This window comes from Danio rerio, chromosome 21 (assembly GCF_049306965.1).
Source record: "Danio rerio strain Tuebingen ecotype United States chromosome 21, GRCz12tu, whole genome shotgun sequence".
NCBI lineage: Eukaryota > Metazoa > Chordata > Actinopteri > Cypriniformes > Danionidae > Danio > Danio rerio.
The window spans coordinates 3,450,001-3,468,023 of record NC_133196.1 but is presented as its reverse complement, the minus strand read 5'-3'; the positions used below and the strand labels follow the sequence as shown (position 1 = coordinate 3,468,023).

The 18,023-nt window shown below is 39.7% G+C and overlaps 1 protein-coding gene across 2 annotated transcripts in view; it reads right to left on the bottom strand.

Moving 5' to 3' along the window:
- Positions 1–3,070: 3,070 nt before the first annotated feature.
- The window catches only part of LOC101884074 (synaptic vesicle glycoprotein 2C-like), a 128,031-nt gene continuing 113,078 nt past the window's right edge, over positions 3,071–18,023 (bottom strand). Inside the window, exons 12-14 of one of the 2 annotated variants that reach the window (XM_073935687.1) lie at positions 7,394–7,553; positions 4,902–5,516; positions 3,071–4,366 (exon numbers count right to left, since the gene is read on the bottom strand). In XM_073935687.1, coding sequence (XP_073791788.1) covers positions 5,333–5,516; positions 7,394–7,553 — 344 coding nt within the window. In that variant the 3' untranslated portion in view covers positions 3,071–4,366; positions 4,902–5,332. The remainder of the gene's footprint in view (positions 4,367–4,901; positions 5,517–7,393; positions 7,554–18,023) is intronic. The other variant, XM_073935688.1, reaches the window with a different exon arrangement.

Below are 18,023 nucleotides of genomic sequence, written 5' to 3'. Positions count from 1 at the left end.
AGAAAAGCTTTAAAATCTGTTGCCATTTTGCTTCTCAGGTAAATGCATATTGAAAAAAAATAATTCATTTACAAATATTTTTTAAAGGAAGTGGTTGCAAAAAATGTATACAGGACAGTTTAAGTTGATCACTTAATTTAATTTGTTTAAATTAAAATAGTTTGGGAATAGTTACCTTAAATAAAAACAAGTAAATCCAATGAACCTTTTGTTCAGTGTGTCCTGTTTGAAGAACATTTAGATGTTTCCACTGGAAAATAAAATATCTTTTTTTTTACCTTCTTTTGTTTTCCGCAGTGCATATAGGAAATTTCCAGTGGAATGTGATGAAACGGTGTAAGACGGTGTTTTTTCCACCAGTTCTGCTGGATGATGGATCTCTATCCGCTACAGAAAGCCGAGCGGAGGGGTTTTCAGAGGACGGAGAGGCACAGAGAGAAGCGAAAGGCCATTCAGATCTCCAGCAAGACGAGGGTTAACAAGACTTTAACCCTTAAACCCAGAGACACACAAATGAAGATCAGCAACATCAAGCACGAGGTTTCACAAGGAAAGCGCGCGGAAAGATGATCGTCTGAGAGGCCAGAGAAAGCAGATAAAGTGTAAACCAGAGAGTCATCAGTAAAATAAAACAGTAACAGTTTTATCATAAAAGTTGCTAACGCTAATCTGTATTGACTTTTCGTTTAAGTAAAAATTAAATTGTGTTTTTATAAATAAATGAATAAATAAATAAATAAATAAATAAATATCAGAATTATTATTAATTTAAAAATATTAGAATCACCTGATTGTTACGTTTTCGGCTAATTTATAAATTAATAAAAAAATATTTAGATGATTGAAACATCAGTCAAACAAAACAGAAAGAATTAAAGCTGTATTGGCATTTTGTTTGAGTGAAAATGAAATAGCTTTAATAAAAATATATAAATAAATATCATAATAATTATTAATTGAAATAATATTAGAATCACCTGATTGTTATGTTTTTGGCTAATTTATAAATTAATAAAAATAATTAAATAACCTTAAAATAAAATAGTAACGGTAAAAGCTGCTATTACTAATCTGTATTGGCATTTTGTTTGAGTGAAAATTTAATTGTTTTCTTAAAAATAAATAAATAAATAAATAAATATCAGAATTATTAATAATTTAAATACATTAGACTCATGTTATTGTTATGTTTTCTGCTTATTTATAAATTAATTAAAAAAAATTTATTGAATCATCAGTAAAATAAAACAGAAACAATAAAAGCAGCTATCGCTAATCTGTAATGGTATTTTGTTTTATTAGAAATTAAATAGTGATTTAAATAAAATTAAGATATATTAGAATTATTATTAATAAATAGTATTAGAATCACCCAATTGTAAGGTGTTCAACTAATTTATAAATTGATAAAAATAACTAAACAACCTTCAAATTTTGAAATACCTAAAAATAAATATTTAAGACAAAAAAGGCTCAAAAACTCTCAACCTAAATGCAGAATTCGACAGGTTTACATTTCATAACATTGTGACAGTATCAAAGCCGTCAAAATCTACAACCCCAGTTCGTTTGGACCAAGGTTGCCCAAAGTTGGTTCTGGGGGGCCGGAGTCCTGCAGAGTTTAGTTCCAACCCCAAATTAGACACACCTGAACCAGCTAATCAAGCACTCCCAGGTATACTAGGGCTGTTTCTCAATTCCAAGAACGCAGAGAACAGACTTGCATTCTTGTGAACACCGGTCTTACCAGGTCACCTCGGAAGAACGAACTTGAGAGACAGCGAGAACAGAGAACATGTCCTGTGAGGAATGAGATGCTGCGTTCTTCCTGATGGTCACATGACCTTCACGCGTTTTTAATGGAAAATTATTTAAACATTACAGCACTCATACAACGATTTATTGTTTTACCTTTTCAAAATATATCCTAATGCATAAAGACTTTATAAATATATGTTGCGCAGTACAAATAAAACAGATTTTAATATGAAGTTCAGCAAATAAACACCCTTAATGTGTTTATTCCCTTATTAAGATTTTCATGGTGATGTTTATATTCACCGTTTCATTTAGGCAAACTCCTAAATAAATTATATCTCTGAACTCGCTATGACTTCTGGGACTTTTAGAGCGAGTTCGGTGCTCAAGTCTGCATTGATGCGTCCTCGATATCAAGAACACATCCGGGAACTTTCACGCATCTTCAGTTCTTGCGGTCTTGAGTATTGGAACTGAACTTTGGCAGCTGATGATGCCGTTACACGAGAACACGAGGACGCAAGACCACTGAAGAACTCATATTGAGAAACAGTCTAGAAATCTCCAGGCAGGTGTGTTGAAGGAAGTTGGAGCTAAACTTTGCAGGATATCGGCTCTTCAGGACCGAGTTTGGGCACCCCTGGTTTGGATGTTTTGTAAAATGCGATGAAAACTCTTGTGATTTGTTGAACGTAATCTTGAGGCAATTCGTAACTTTTCGATTTCGCGGCTAATTCGTATGAATTCGTACAATCATAGTCAACTTTTTTAGTACAATTTGCTCATCACCCAATGACGGTTGGGGTTAGGAGTGGGGTTAGCTGCCACGCCTCCTTTTTAAAATCGTACATTTCCGTACGAATAACTCGTACGAATTCGTATGAATTGGCCACTAAACTGACAAACTGTAAGATACTTACGTTTCCTCATGAGATCAGGTTGTCTAACACTGAATAAATGACATTTGCTGTTTGTTCAAACTATGTTCATAAAATGAGCCTAAATAACACAATTCTTGAGTTTTGGGGGGATAACTTAATTGTTTTTTGTTCAATCCACTTAAATTTGTAAAAACTAATTAGTTAATTTAAGTCTTTCATGTTGTCCTAACACAAATGGATTATGTAGCAGTTTTTACAGTGTGAGCTTTTATCATGAAAACTGATGAGCGTTGAACACCTTTTGTGAAAAGGGTCCATAATGTATGACATGTTTAAAAATTGTGTTTTTCTACGGTAAACTGCGTTAAAGGGGAAATGAAGCACTCAGTCAAGCTGCGATCACACTGGGCTTTTCCTCCCATAGACTTCCATTCATACGCACGCAAATACGTCAGACCGGAAACGCAGGGTCATGCGTTAAGTTTCGCAGGTTGCTACGGTGCAAAGTTCAAGCTTGGTGAACTCTGACCTGCGAAATCGCATCACTTGACTGCAAAACATTGACTGTACAGAAACATGACCTTTCTGTACAGAAATCTAAAACATGGAGCAATCGCTCGCTTTTTTAAATGTCTAATAAACTTGTTTAATCCCGCGCCTTTTCCCAGCGCCGTACAACAGAATTTCGCACACACAAACTCTAGTGTGACCGCAGCTTTAAGTGCACCTTATTTTGTACATTGGATAATGAAAATATCTTAAACAAACTCAATTAACGTAACCATTTAGAAGAAAACAGCATGTTTTACTATAGATTTTAGACCTAGCCATCTTGGAAAGTCGCTGTGCCTGACGTCACGGGGGTTGGTTCTGTTCCCTCGGCTGAACAGATACAGTGGAAGTAAAAGAGACTCTAAAGCCTAATTTAACCCAAATCGTTAAGTTGTGGACGTGGAGCTGCTGCAAATACAAGCATTAGATGTGTGTGTCTGTAGCAGTGAAAAATGAAAGTACCCGCCCCATTACATCAGTAGTTATTCACTCTCTGTATTACGCTATCTGACTGCCTGTGGTTTCAACTAGGTCTGCTACTAACGTAATGGGGACGGGTAATTTCACTGTTCACTGCTACAGCCCCTCACCTCTGCTCATGTTCAAACCAAACTGAGATCAGCGCGGTGTTTCTTATGGCAGACTTTTATCCTTTATACATGCTGAGAGATCGAGTTGATTGACTTGATAAGGGAATATGTCTTCACATAATCCACACAGACGTGACTTAGTAAAACGTGAAGTCATGTATGATTTTAATAGTTGCATTAGACTGACTGTAAATCTCCTCGTCAGGCAGCGCTGGAGCAGCGTGAGAGAGTGGATCACAGCACATCAAGCGAAAAGTATTAACAAAGGAAAATACACAAGTTAAGACACTTAAATGCTTGTATTTGCACCAGCTCTGTGATGTCATCCACAACTTCATGCATTGGGTTAAATTAGGTTGTCCAGTCTCAGTGGTCAGTCCATTACAATCATTGTTGGAACCCAGACAGGCAGTCAGGCGAATTAATACAGAGAGTGAATCAAAGCGCATCAAATGATCGATAATTAAAAGGGGAAAAAAGAGAAATAGAATAAATATATATATACTTTTATATTAGACACACATCTGATGCTTGTATTTGCAGCAGCTCCACGTCCACAACCTCACTCATTAGGTTAAATTAAGGCTGATTTATACTTCTGCGTCAAACGCCGGCGTATGCCACGGCGCTGACGCATAGCCCTTCGCCGTGGCCATCACCGTCACTGACGTGCACCTCTCAAAAAATGTAACTACACGTCGCAACGACGCGTAGCGTAAGCTCTGTGATTGGTCGGCTTGGTAGCGCTGACGAGTCTGGGCAGGACAGAGAGCCGCACGAGTGTTTACAAGTGTGGAGTCCCGTGAAGGAGCTCCGGATGGAAAGTTTTGTTCGGTGTTTACCTCATAGTTAAAGTTGTTGCACGTCTGCCGGTTCCTGCCTCAAAAAGAGCGAGTTTGAACCACTTGTACATCCCGGAAGTGTTCAGGAAAACCAAGAAAGCAGCGAAGAAACTCGACACAGAGGAACATTTAGACCTCACTGCCAACTAGCGTTTCGGAAGTGTTAATGCAGACCAACAGAGACAGCGCGCAGAAGTATAAATGCACAGCCACGCGCGTTGCATGCGCCGTGAGTTACGCCGGTCACCTGACGCAGAAGTATAAACCAGGATTTAGGCTTTAGAGTCTCCTTTACTTTCACTGTAGCTGTTCAGCCGAGGGAACAGAACCAACCCTGTGACGTCAGACACAGCAACATTCCAAGATGGCTGCGCCTTAGGTCTTAAATCTATAGTAAAACACGCCGTTTTCTTCTAAATGGTTACATTAATCCAGTTTGTTTAATATATTTCCATTAAAGCGGAATCCAACGTACAAAATAAGGTAAACTTGACTGAGTGCTTTATTTCCCCTTTAACGCACCAAATAAATAAACAAATCACATATTCTTGATTTCTGTGCATTTTGACAAAACATCCCAACTTTTCCATATTCAAGTTTTGCGGCGTGAATGTCAATGAAATCAGCAATGATCAGGTGTCTCCGCTGTGGCCTGTCCTGATGCTCCGTGGCTCAGGGGTCAGAGGTCTGAAGTCAGCTCTGAGGGGGGTCACATTAGGACGTTGTTGCGGGTGTCGGGAAGCCGCAGACCCACAAGACCTCCAGCCACCAGGACTGAGGATGCCAGCAGGATCGGGATGGACTTGGAGATTCCCACCAGAGAGCCGAAGATCAGATTGCCCAGAACCGCAGCCAGTTTGCACATGGCATTACAGAAGCCAAAGCCAGTGCCTCTGCAGGACACAATACACCATCGTCACACCGGCACAATCCCACCAGGATTTATGTGATGTCATTCATATGGAAAACCATATGGAAAAATCATATGGAAAACTCCTTAACCTACCCCTCATTGAGGGATGAACAAATCCTACTGAAATGACTGCAAAACTTCAACATTTATGAACTGCTGTGCGATTGTGTTGGTCAGACAGACTGACCAGTGTCAGAAGCACTAGTGCTACTGTTCCAGTACGATTCGACATGCAATATCAACATGTATAGTTACTTTATAATATTTTTTTTATAAAAATAAGAACTAAATGATTAGTATGTTTTATCTGAAAATTATATTTAAAGGAAGGGAGGGGTGGGGTTGGGTGGGAGTAAAAATTTGTACAAATTATTTTACCTAAAACTGCAGCTTACTACATTAAAATTCTTTTAAATGATTAAATACTGATCAAATTTGACATTTTTACTTAAAACTTTAAAGGTTTAACAAAAAATATACTATTATGAATACAGCATCAATTATATATATATATATATATATGTATATATATATATATATATATATATATATATATATATATATATATATATATATATATATATATATATATATATATATATAATTGATGCTGTATTCATAATAGTATATTTTGAATATACACACACACACTTTTATATTAGAGCTGGGAAAAGATTAGTTGCAATTAATCATATCCAAAAGAAACATTTATTTTGACAATGTGTCTCTGTACAAATTATACAATTATAAAAAATGTTTCACATAATTAATTTTATATATCATTTTATTACATATCATATCATATATTATATTCAAATGTATCAAATATAAGCATGCATGTGTATGTATGTATGTATGTATGTATGTATGTATGTATGTATGTATGTATGAATGTATGTATGAATGTATGTGTGTGTGTGTATATATATATATATTATGGCTGTCAAAATTAGCGCGTTAACGCACGTGATTAATATGAAATAATTAACGCGTAAAAAAAAAATAACGCAAATTACGCAGTTGCAGTTTTTTTTTCCTGTTGTGGCCGACGTGTGTTCAGGGACGACGTGTCCATAGAGGCGACCTAGGGGGTTGACTTGGGCAACAGAATAGCAAGCGAACCCCCCGGTCCTCACATTCATCTGCTACACCCTCCCCCTCCCTCACGGTCCTCGGCCTTCCATATGAATAAAAAAGGGCGTGATTGTCTTTTGCCTAGAGCGTCAGTTCAGCTTGCTCTGTCCCTGCGTGTTAAACATGCAAAGAAATATGCTGTTTCCTCCAGAGTTTCATGCAATTTCGAGTGTTTCATTTTTTATATTTAGACTTTAACTGTAGTTCAGCAGTTCACTCTCATTCAGCAGATTTTCATTTAGGATGTTTTAATGGAATTTGATACCGCATGGCGAACGAAAAGAAAAACCTCAGCATTTCGGGATTTGTGTGGTCATTTAAGAAAATCAAAAATCGCTGTTTACATGGTCGACTCTTGATCAGTATTATCTTAATCATCAAAGCTGAGTATTGGTGTTCATGTGAATGAAAGTGCCAGATGAATTCTCAAGCTGTCAAAGACATTTCTCTGCCCTTAAGCTGCGTCCCTCAAATGTTTTGTTAAGTTTGACGTGTTTTCCCCCTTTTGTAAAGCGTCTGTAATTGCTTTTCTTTAAAATTCTACTCTATTTCATTTCTGTTCAAACTTCTTCATTTAATATTTACACTTCATTTTATTGTAGTACTTTCAATTTTGGTTAATGATAACAGTTTGATAAACAAATAATAGTCTGAAAATATCTTGAAAAAGTCAGGTGAATCCATGTTTTGTCAGTGATTGTGTGTGGTTGTTTGTCCGTGTACCTCCTGTTGGTGGGATAGAGTTCAGCCGTCACCACATCCAGAGAATTCCAGGCAGAAATACTGAGTCCATTATAAAGACAGAGCATGGCGATCATCATCGATTCACTGGTGCCGAACCACAGAAAGAAGCAACTGATGCCCGATAACACCATCGAGCCGCCTGAACACAATTAACACACACACACACACACACAACTTTCTTGATTACTCAATTAGCTGGATCCAATTTGGATTCAGGATCGTTTAGTTCTTCAAAACTCATCCAGGAGTCCACGTCAACAGGTCTGTAAGCTCGATTCTTTGCACTTTTTTACTCACTAATGAGCAGTGGTGGAGAGAGTACTGAAAAATCATACTCAAGTAAAAGTACCATTACTTGCCTAAAAATGTAGTGTAAGTAGAGTAAAAGTATCTGTGGTAAATATTACTCAAAGTATCAGTAAAAAGTAGCTCTTTCTAAAGTACTCAAGAGTAGTGAGTAGTACGCTGTGAAAAGTTGATGCGTCTACATATAATTTGCGCATGTGTGTGTAAACGTGACATTCTGTAGTGCATTTATTTATTGCCCAGCAGGCACACAACGTCATAAGGTGTTAATATTAGGTTAGATTTAGGTTGTGATGTCAGGTGACCAAAATTCAATGTCTAGCCAGCCTTTAAGGACAACGTTATTTTGATGTCCAGTAACAACGTCAAATGACGTTGATATTTGGTTGATTTTAGGTTGTGTTGGAAAGTGACCAAAATCCAACATCTTAAACCAACTTCATATTGACTTTAAACACTGACATTTGTTCCTCAGGTATGGCAACCAAAATCCAACGTCTGATAGACGTCATAGTGGTAACATCCACACAATGTCAAGCTGCAACACCATTAGACGTTTATATTTGGTTGGTTTTAGGTTGCACGTTGGCCTGACCTTGAGTTCTGACATCAACATGATTTTCATTTCTAAACGATGCAATGTCTCCATGACACTGGGGTCCAATGTCATTCTAACGTCATGTTGAAGTCTTGTGTGTGCTGGGTGTTCAAGGCCATTTCGGTCATCATACAGTAAACATTCGTCATCCTCTCTATGTGTAACAGGGTTAAAATAATGTTTAATTGTCTTTCACCAAAATGGGTTATTTTGTTTATTTTCTGGTTGTTGAGAGACCTCTTGTGGCAACAGTGTGTAATTGTTTCTTTCACCTTTCACCTGCAAAGCCCCGCCTACAGCAGAAAATGGTTGCTGAATGTAGAAAGGCGGTAGGTAAAATGTGCTCCAGCTAAATGTGACAAATTTTGTATTTTAACAGATATTAATAACACATACAAGTCCAATATGAACATTAAGTGATGTTTTAGATCAAATCTGTCAAGTGATTGCCGTGTGTGACAAACTTTGTGTGGTTTAATTTGCTCATGCTATGTGTAGCTGGAATGATGACATTAATATGTGCAGGGGTGATTTCTTACTATTTGTTTGGTTTTTTTAGATGCATGTTTAAATGCATACTGTTGCCAGAGGATGTATATTTCTGTTACAGGTATGTTGAACTTTTGTAAGTAAATAATGTTTTGTTAAAATGACTTTATGTGGCAACACAGCAGAAAATGGTTGCTGAATGTAGAAAGGCGATGCATGTTTAAATGCATACTGTTGCCAGAGGATGTATATTTCTGTTACAGAATAAACAACGCAGAACGCAGTTCTCTGTGTCCGCCTGAGTGATTTGCGTCATCAGGAAGAGAAGCGTTACACTGGTGCCGTGACCTGTGGCATCGCGAGGATCCGCACAACGCAGATCGCCGCGTGGTTGCTGAAATTTGAGGATCGCTGTGTGATTGCTGATCTTTGAAGACTGTTGCGTGATTGATGAACTCTGAAGATCATCGCGTGTTTGCTGAACCCCGAAGATCGTCGCATGATTGCTGAACTTTGGAGAATGCTGTGTTTTCATCACTAATTTCAAAACTGACTGTTGACTGGTTGGTCATTTGGTTACATATATATATATATATTTTTTTCACTTTTTTTTTTTCTTTTCTTTTAGGCTATCTACATCCTTGAATTAAGGGTAAAATTGTACTTTGGACTCGGAACACTATTTTTTTCTTTATATATATATATAATTGTGTTATTATTATTCCTTACATTCAATTATGGCCGAAAAATTTCCTTCTGATTTTGATGCAACAAGCCCATTTGTTCCCAGAGGGAGGGGTGCTTTGCTTACTGGGGTATACAATGATGTTACTTTGCGTAATGAGTCATTCCCTGGTACTGAGCATGTACAAACAGTGCGCGATAACACCATAGGTGTTGGTCGTGGGCACAGCTTAAGAAACCAAACAGTGGGACATTTTCCGGGGCATGGTCCTTTTGTTTCAACTCCAAAAGCTGATAATACTGACCAAACTTTGCAGCAAATAACAGACATGATGGGTCGACTTGGGGCTCAAATAGGCGATTCGATCATGGCACGGCTTGCTGAGACTGGGGTTGTTAATTCCAATTGCGCCTTGCATAACAGCAAAGACCCGGATGTCGACAGTGTCAGACAAGATGTGCCTCAAGTCACTGTGCACGTAAAAGCAGACAGAGAACCAGTAATGTTTAAAGGTGATGGTTCGGATAAATATTCTGTTCGTGACTGGATTGATTTGACAAAATCACAGTTAATCAAACAAAAGTGTCCAATATCTGACCAAGCTGATGAGATAATGTCAAGGCTGATGGGCAAAGCTAGGGACATTGTGAAAATTGGATTAAGGAGTGATACTTCTCTAGATGCCGTACGCAACCCTGACATTATCTATTCAATTCTGCAGAGATATTTCAGTGATGCAGCTTCTTGTCTGCCCTTAGCTGATTTTTATTCGACGTACCCAGAACCAAGAGAAAATCCAGTCGATTACTGGATCAGGCTTAACAAATCAGCGGATTTGGCTGAAGAAGGATTGCGCAGACAGGGCAGATTTATGGATAACATTAGCATGGAAGTGACGCGCATGTTTGTGAAACATTGCCCCGACCCTGAATTGTTGTGTCTTTTTAAATGCAAACCGATTGATGAGTGGAATGCGAGGGACATTCAACGAAGGTTGGATGACTATCAAAGAGAAAATAGAACTCCCCTGAGCAATCTTAATCCTCGTCCTCGATACACTGTCGCTTCTATACATTGCACTGACCCACCAAAGTCTACTGATTATTGTCAGTCTAACATTCAAACAGACCTGTCTAATGTTCCTCCAGCTGTTCCGAGTAGCTTGTCTGAGGCTCAGTGTATTGAACCAGTCACCTACACGAAACAAAACGTGCAGAAGCCTGATAGTGAGATCTTCAGTCGGATGATGAGTATGCTTGAACAAGTGCTAGAAAAGGTGGCACAAAATTCTAGAGTCCCGAGCCCTCAAAATGTAGTTTATGGGCAAGGTAGTGTACAATGTGATGTTTGTAAGGCTAACACACACACCACCAAAACTCATTGCTTTAGAGATAGGCTTTGCTTCTCTTGTTTTTCACCAGGTCACTCACAGAATGTATGTCCACGCAGGGTGTCAGCTCGGCGCAACCAGAGTGGGGGAAACTTATAGACCCGTATATGGTGGGGGGATGTGCGGGTCTAGATGATGACTCCCATGAGAATGTTGCCAGTGCTGAAGCTGCGGATGCGGTGAGTGTAGATTTTGGTGAGTTGACAGAAAATGTAATTGTTCAGAACACAAACATAATTGGCAGTAGTTCTAGTTTGTTTTACACACCAGTCATCGTGGAAGGCAAGTTGACGCTTGGCGGAATGCTTGATAGTGGGTCAATGGCCTGTACGATGAGTGAAAAAGCAGAGGCCAAACTCCTCGATGTTGGTGTGTTGACAAAAGAGAATAGATCCAATTTTGATGCAGTCCTGATAGGGTGTGGTGGCACTCGAGTGAAGCCTAAATCTGCTTATGATATTGAGATGGAAGTTTATGGCTGCAAGATCATTGTGCCTACGCTAGTTGTTCAAGGCCAACTAGACGAGCTAATAATTGGGACAAATGTGATTAAACATGTGCTCCGTGAGTCTAAACGTTGTCCTGCATACTGGAATGCCTTGTCTCATCCATGTCTGAATGATGATCAGGAATCAGAAAGGTTCCTTTCCATGTTGGCTGGGATGGAACGCTGGAAGGGTGAGGAAATCCCAGACAAGATTGGTACAGTCAGATGTACGTCAGCAGTGTGTTTGGAACCTGGGCGTGAATACTTGGTTTGGGGTAAGTTGAATAAGTCTTGTGTCATTTCACCCGGTAGTACTGTGATAACTGAGCCTACTACTTCTAGATCGGCCCCTAGGCACGTGTTAGTGGCTAGGCTTGTTACACCGTTGTGGGGTGATGGTTGGGTGCCGCTGAAGCTTATTAATTTGTCTCATCAGCAAGTTTTGTTGAGACGCAACGCAAAAATTGCCGATGTGTTTGCATGCGTGGCACTCGAGGATTTGGAGAATGTTGTACCCACCTGTAATGATGATCCTCTGTTTAACTGTACTCAAAGGGTTGACTCCAAAACTTGCCTAGATCGACGGGAGGATTTGGTTAAACAGTTGGAACATGCTGGTCTGGGTGCATTAGATATTAACTCATGTGAGGCTTCTGAAGACTGTAAGAATAAGCTTCAAGAACTTATTTTACAGTACGAGAATATTTTCTCTCGGCATCACCTTGATTGTGGTAAGGCTGAGGGATTTGTACACAGAATTCATGTCACTGATACCAAACCGTTTCGCCTACCTTACCGAAGAATACCTCCGAGCCAGTATCAGGTTCTCCGCAAAGTCCTAGACGAGATGGAAGAAAGAGAAATAATTCGTAAATCGACCAGCGAATTTGCTTCTCCACTAGTGCTGGTTTGGAAAAAGAACGGGGACTTGCGCATTTGCACCGATTTCCGGTGGCTAAATAGAAGAACGTTTAAGGATGCGTACCCGCTTCCCCATCAAGCTGATTGCTTGGCGGCACTTGGTGGCAATTGCCTGTTCAGCACCTTAGATCTTACATCTGGGTTTTACAATATGCCCTTGCATGATGATGACAGAAAATACTCCGCATTTACTACACCGGTGGGGTTGTATGAATATAACCGCCTTCCACAGGGGTTGTGTAACAGTCCGGGTAGTTTTATGAGAATGATGACTGCAATCTTTGGTGATCAGAACTTCTTAAGCTTACTTTGCTATCTCGACGATCTACTTGTTTTTGCCCCTAATGAGAAGATCGCTTTGGAGCGTCTCGAGATGGTATTTAGTAGGTTGAGTAAACACAACTTAAAGCTTTCACCAAAGAAATGTTGCTTTCTCAGACGATCAGTGAAATTTCTCGGGCATATAGTTGACGAAACAGGCATCTCTACTGATCCATGTAAAGTTGACAGTATTGCCAGAATGACTTATGCTGATTTGATGGAGAAGGATGGTGTGACTCCAAGTCAGAAACGCGTCCGGTCATTTCTTGGCTTAATTAACTACTACCAACATTTTATACCCAAGTATTCATCCATTGCTAGACCTCTCTTTGATCTACTCTCAGGCCAGATGAAGAACTCTAAGGGTGGATGGAGGCGGAAAAGATCTCTGCAGAGCTGTAAGTTACGTCCTGAACATTGGACAGAGGATCATGTTAGATCTTTTGAGGGGCTTAAGTCATCTTTGATCAACAGCGTAGTTTTGGCTCACCCAAAATTCAATCAGCCCTTTATTCTATCTACCGATGCCTCATTGGATGGCCTCGGAGCTGTTTTGTCTCAAGTGCAAGAGGGAGATACAATGGCTAGGCCAATTGCATTCGCCAGTAAATCGCTTTCTAGGTCACAAAGAAATTATCCTGCTCACAGGTTGGAATTTTTGGCGTTAAAATGGGCAGTGTGCGACAAGTTTAGCCACTGGCTAAAAGGTAACAAGTTCACCGTCTGCACTGATAATAATCCGCTGACCCATATTATGACTAAGCCAAAATTGGATTGTTGCGAGCAGCGATGGGTAGCAAAGTTAGCCAGCTATGATTTCGATATTAAGTACATCCCTGGTTCTCGGAATCTAGTTGCCGATGCTTTGAGCCGCGAACCGTTTGTGCATGTGGGACACAGGTTGTTGCATGAATCTTTTGATTGTCTCAGGAACAATATGACTGAGATGTCTGATGTTTCTGTTCAAAATGCGTTTAGACAGTCAACAAATAGTGATGATCAATTTCCTCGGCCAGATTCTGTTTTCCACAATGGCATGACTTTTTCAAGTGATGAGGTTTCAGCAGTGTTTCGGTCCCATAATGACTGGGAGACTGGAGCACAAGTACGTGCAATATCAAATTTACACTGTGTGCCTCAGGTGGTTGATAATGACTATGGTTGTCTTCCTGCGTACTCAGTGAGTGAGCTTCGTGATAAACAACGCAGCGATAGCATTTTATCTCGCGTTGTGGAGTACGTAGAGAGATGCCGTAGGCCTTCGAGAAGAGAGAGAGCGCATGAACCTTTTCAAGTTGTAAGGTATTTGAAACATTGGGAGAAATTTAAGGTGGTCGATGGAGTGCTTTACAGGGTGTCGAAGGATAGCTTTTTGAAGACAAGGCGTTTCCAGTTTGTAGTCCCTGAATCACTTAAAGTCGAGGTAATGAAAGGAACACATGATCATGCAGGCCATCAAGGTCAGTTCAGAACCCTCAGTCTAGTGAGGCAACGTTTTTTCTGGTTGTCTCTCGACAGAGATGTGCGTGAATATGTACGTCAGTGCCAGCGGTGTGTCGTCAGCAAGACCGCCGAACCCAGTGATAGAGCTCCTCTAGTTAACATACAGTCAAGCAGACCTCTACAGATTGTCTGCATTGACTTTTGGTCAGCAGAAAACTCACAAAACAAATCTGTCGATGTTCTTGTTGTGACCGACCATTTTACGAGACTGGCTCAGGCCTTCTTGTGTAGAAATCAGTCAGCTAAGGAGGTGGCCAAGGTTTTATGGGACAAATTCTTCTGCATCTATGGCTTTCCTGAGAGAATTCACTCCGATCAAGGAGCTAACTTTGAGAGCAATCTTATCAGTGAACTTCTCAGAGTGTCAGGTGTTAGGAAATCCCGTACAACCCCATACCACCCAATGGGGAATGGTGCTGTCGAACGATTTAACAGGACGCTTGGTAATATGATTCGTGCATTGCCTCCTGGAGAGAAGTCTGATTGGCCGAGGCGGTTACAGTCTCTCACTTTCATGTACAACTGTACGGTGCATGAGACTACCGGGTTTGCACCTTTCTACCTCATGTTTGGGAGGGTGCCCCGTCTGCCTATAGATCTAATGTTTCAAAGTGTCTTGAGTGACTCGACAACTACTGATTTTTCCAAGTATGTGTCTTCACTTACGAAGGATCTTTCTGAAGCTATGAAAATAGCTCAGAGACATGCTTCTAAGGAGCAAAATCGTCATGCTGTGCTGTATAATAGGAAGACAAAAGGGTTGGATATTAGCATTTCTGATCGTGTACTGTTGGCGAATCGTGCTGAAAGGGGAAAGAAAAAAATTTCAGATCGTTGGGAGACTGCAATCTACATCGTGATTGAAAAATTTCCTGATACAAACACATACAGAATTCGTAATACTAAAACTGGCCAGGAGAAAGTAGTTCACCGTAATTTGTTATTACTAGTCAACTTTCTTCCACTGACAGATGATTCTGGATCCTTGTCCCCTTCAAGTGATCCAGGAACAGATGTTTTCTCGTCAGCTGAGAATTCCCCTTTGCACGATGCTGACTTGTGCTTAGATCAGAATGAGACTGTAGATGGTGTCCCTAGTGGTTACTGTTTGGATGAGTCCATCAATGTGAGTTCTGATGCTGATATAGGCACTGCTGCTGTTGGTGAGTTTGATAGTGTTATCCCTATTCCAGCTGACTCAGTGTCTATCAGAGATGATCTGTCCGTTGTTGAGGACACTGGAACGATCTGTTCTAGTGTAACAGGTGTTGGTAGAACTCTGGAATGGGTCTCTCAGTTACCTGAGGATAGCTCTGATCGGGCTGACCTACACAGTGAAATGTCTTGTCCTGCTAGCACAACAGCCGGTCTTGATGTGGTGAATACAATGAGTGATGTACCTCCTGTTCGTCCTGAGCAACCTGCTGATCCCGTTCCACTACCCAGTCAGCCATGCAATTCAAGTGGTAGTCTAAGACAAGTCCAGGATGACTTTCCCCGTGTATTTACCCGAGCGACATCACGTTTTGGACGTGTCATCAGACCAGTAAATAGACTACTCTATACTATGTCAAGACAAGACGTAAGCCATAATTCTAGGGGTTATGTAACATCCATTTGTAGGTCAATTGTTCAAGCTCTTCGAGAGTAGTTTTTTTGAGACAGTTAATGGATGTTTTGCAATTGAGATATGGGAATTACACAAGTTCTGCTTCAATGTGATGTTTTTTTTTTTCTTTCTCTCTCCTCTTTACTCTTAAGGCTAATAATAGTGGTATTATTTCATTTATTTATTTTCTCAAATATTTTTATTGGTGTACACACTTTACTGTAACTTTGATGTATTTTGTCGCAGAGTTGTGGGGTGTATATTGGGCATCCTGCAGACAGTTGATAAGTTGAGACTATGGCGCCAGTCTCTTCTTTATTCATCCTTACGGGATACTTTGATAGTTGTTAGTTTCTCTGTGTGTTGGTCTTGTATTTTGACAGATTATTGTGTGTATCTTATCGTTTTTTTCGCATGTTCGCGATTTTGGTGAAATTCAGCTGGGGTGGATGTAACAGGGTTAAAATAATGTTTAATTGTCTTTCACCAAAATGGGTTATTTTGTTTATTTTCTGGTTGTTGAGAGACCTCTTGTGGCAACAGTGTGTAATTGTTTCTTTCACCTTTCACCTGCAAAGCCCCGCCTACAGCAGAAAATGGTTGCTGAATGTAGAAAGGCGGTAGGTAAAATGTGCTCCAGCTAAATGTGACAAATTTTGTATTTTAACAGATATTAATAACACATACAAGTCCAATATGAACATTAAGTGATGTTTTAGATCAAATCTGTCAAGTGATTGCCGTGTGTGACAAACTTTGTGTGGTTTAATTTGCTCATGCTATGTGTAGCTGGAATGATGACATTAATATGTGCAGGGGTGATTTCTTACTATTTGTTTGGTTTTTTTAGATGCATGTTTAAATGCATACTGTTGCCAGAGGATGTATATTTCTGTTACAGGTATGTTGAACTTTTGTAAGTAAATAATGTTTTGTTAAAATGACTTTATGTGGCAACACAGCAGAAAATGGTTGCTGAATGTAGAAAGGCGATGCATGTTTAAATGCATACTGTTGCCAGAGGATGTATATTTCTGTTACAGAATAAACAACGCAGAACGCAGTTCTCTGTGTCCGCCTGAGTGATTTGCGTCATCAGGAAGAGAAGCGTTACATATGCATCTAAACAGTTTCTGGGTCAATGCATGTAAAGATTTTGGACATCTTCTTGGACACTTTTAAAGCCTCCAAACAGTTTGCTGCAATTATAAATCACCATGTCTTGAAGTTGTTCATCATGATGTGATTTACCTTCTGTGTGTGATTTGATTGGACGGGAATTACAGGACTGGTTTTTCTAATCCCCATAGACAAAAAAAATAAAGTAGTGACTGCAGGTTAAAGGAAAGTAGTGGAGTAAAAGGACAGATACTCAAGTTAGAGTAAGAGTACACATTTATAAAACTAAATTAAAATTTCTGAGAAAAACTACTTAATCACTGTCATTTGAGTATTTGTAATTAGTTACTTTACTCCACTGCTAACAAGTACACTTTAGGTACTAATATTTACAGCTGAAGTCATAATTATTAGCCTCACTGTATATTTACATTTACATTTACATTTAGTCATTTAGCAGACGCTTTTATCCAAAGCGACTTACAAATGAGGACAAGGAAGCAATTTACACAACTAAGAGCAACAATGAATAAGTGCTATAGGCAAGTTTCAGGTCTGTAAAGTCTAAGAAGGGGAGTATTAGTAGTATTAGTAATTTTTTCTTTTTGTACAGTTAGTGTGATATTCAGAGAGGCAATTGCAGATTAGGAAGTGAAGTGGAGACTAAATAGTTGAGTTTTTAGTCGTTTCTTGAAAGTAGCGAGTGACTCTGCTGTTCTGATGCAGTTAGGGAGTTCATTCCACCAACTGGGCAGATTGAGCGTGAGCGTGAGCGAAAGTGATTTCTTCCCTCTTTGGGATGGAACCACGAGGCGACGTTCATTCACAGAACGCAAGTTTCTGGAGGGCCTATAGATCTGCAGAAGTGAGAGCAGATAAGAAGGAGCAAAGCCAGAAGTCACTTTGTAGGCAAACATCAGAGCTTTGAATTTGATGCGAGCAGCAACTGGCAGCCAGTGCAAACGGACTAGCAGCGGAGTGACATGTGCTCGTTTAGGTTCATTGAAGACAACTCGTGCTGCTGCATTCTGGAGCAGTTGAAGAGGCTTGATAGAGTTAGCTGGAAACCCAGCTAGTAGAGAGTTGCAGTAATCCAGTTTGGAGAGAACAAGAGCTTGAACAAGGAGTTGAGCTGCATGTTCAGATAGGAAGGGTCGGATCTTTCTGATGTTATAGAGTGC